This window comes from Castor canadensis, chromosome 3 (assembly GCF_047511655.1).
Source record: "Castor canadensis chromosome 3, mCasCan1.hap1v2, whole genome shotgun sequence".
Lineage (NCBI taxonomy): Eukaryota > Metazoa > Chordata > Mammalia > Rodentia > Castoridae > Castor > Castor canadensis.
In genome coordinates, this window is record NC_133388.1 from 92149165 (window position 1) to 92151440 (window position 2276).

At 36.1% G+C, this 2276-nt stretch overlaps 1 protein-coding gene across 1 annotated transcript; it reads left to right on the plus strand.

Moving 5' to 3' along the window:
• Positions 1–542: 542 nt before the first annotated feature.
• Positions 543–1337, plus strand: LOC109681058 (olfactory receptor 4K5). The gene has a single exon (XM_020155640.1). It carries the CDS (start codon positions 543–545, stop codon positions 1335–1337), a length of 795 nt encoding a protein of 264 aa, XP_020011229.1.
• Positions 1338–2276: the final 939 nt, after the last annotated feature.

Below are 2276 nucleotides of genomic sequence, written 5' to 3' on the forward strand. Positions count from 1 at the left end.
CCCCCATCTTTTTTTAAGATGAATAATTAAAACTCAAAAAAATAACTAGCCTGTAGTTAAACAATGAGTGTGACTTTACATTATATAATAAACATCAAGTCATGATTTCTCTTGGAAAGTTAAAGAAAATGCTGTGCTTAAAAATTTATTAAAATTAATGATGGAAAATAATATAAGACCAACAGATCTGATTGACTTTGCTATTCTACAAAGCTTGTGGGCTAGACTTAAATTGCCCCAATGGTGCAAAACAGTTCATGACTGAACTCATTTTCTACTGTGTAAGAGATAAATGGTCCAGAAACTCAAGGAGTTCTCTGGACTCTGCTCAAATATTAAGAGCTACTTAAACATCTCATAACCTCCTTCCAATTGTCCAAATGCATGATCAAATGGTCTTTTCAAAATTTTTGCATTCAACAAATATACATTATGTCTGAGATACCAGAATTCTTCTTATTAAAGTTGTTCTTAGTTCACATATCCAATTTCTTTTTATTTCTCCTGCTTTAGGATTGTCTCAGAGCAAGTCTACAGCTTGCATGGATAAGACCAATTCTTCAGTGGTGTCTGAGTTCATATTGTTGGGACTCTCAAGTTCTCAAGAACTCCAGCTTTTCTTCTTTCTTTTCTTCTCTGTGTTGTATGTGGTCATTGTGCTAGGAAACATTCTTATTATCATCACAGTGTCTTTTGATACCAGCTTGCACTCCCCTATGTATTTCCTCCTAGGAAACCTTTCCTTTGTTGACATTTGTCAGGCTTCTTTTGCTACACCTAAGATGGTTGCAGATTTTCTGAGTGAACACAAGACCATATCCTTCACTGGCTGCATATCCCAAATTTTCTTCATTCATCTCTTTACAGGAGGAGAGATGATGCTACTGGTCTGCATGGCTTATGACAGATATGTGGCCATATGCAAACCTCTACACTGTGCAGTCATCATGAGCCGATGGACATGCACACTCTTGGTCATAATCTCTTGGGCTGTGGGTTTGGTGCACACATTAAGCCAGCTATCATTTACTGTGAACCTGCCTTTTTGTGGACCCAATGTAGTAGATAGCTTTTTTTGCGACCTTCCTCGAGTGGCCAAACTTGCTTGCCTGGACACTTACACCATTGAAATATTAATAGTGGTCAATAGTGGAATTCTTTCTCTAAGTACTTTCTCTTTTTTGGTGGGTTCTTACATCATTATTATTTTCACAGTGTGGTTCAGGTCTTCAGCTGCAATAGCCAAAGCATTTTCTACACTGGCTGCCCACATCATGGTAGTCATATTATTTTTTGGACCTTGCATCTTCATCTATGTGTGGCCTTTTACCACTTAGGCTGTGGATAAAGTTCTTGCCATATTTTACACGGTTTTCACTCCCATCCTAAACCCCATTATTTACACATTAAGGAATAGAAATATGAAGACTGCCATGAGAAAAATTATAGCCCACTACCTGAGGACCCCCAAAATTTCTGAAATGCCACTGGTAGTGAAGAATTACCCTTGTTAAGACAAAATCACCTGAAATTCTTCAAATCAATAATATGTCTAAAATATTTTCTGCATATTCTGTCATGCACTTAAGCTGTGGGGATTGTAATAAAGAAGATGACCTGAAAATATTTAATGGATATTAACAATTCTCTCCCCAGATAACAACTAAAGAAAAAAATTAAATGCGAAAAAGCATGAGCTCTCCCACTGTGTATATGGGTACTAGTTATAGAAATAAAATAGGTCATTACATGAGAAGGATGCATGCACTCACTGCTTTGGTTACAGGTAAATATGAATGTAATTGGGAAAAGGGGTGGGAACCCAATTCTTTGATAAGCACAAACTTAGATTCTTTGTGTCTTAAGAGTTTTCTTACTGATGTCCTCCAAAATTCTATGTTCATGAATATTATCTAAGAATCTGAGACTGAATTTTCCCAGGTTTAGTAGACAACCAGTGTACTCACTTCTGACAAGTGCATAGGCTTATGTGGGGATTCTTATGTGATACCTCCCCCAGCATCAATTTCACCTGTGCCATATGGTTTTCCAGTATTGCACAATGCTTTAGAATGCAGAATATTACTTAATCAAGATTTTTTATTTTAAATGTTCCATGTAATGAACTTTCTCTGATCAGTTAAGATAATTCTAATTTTCTCTGAAATTATAAATTGTAGAAAAGAAAGGAAAATCTAAACAGCTGAACCATTTCAACATCAACATTTTAGTTTGTGGTATGGGTAGCTTTGCAACTCTACTTTGGATCAAATATG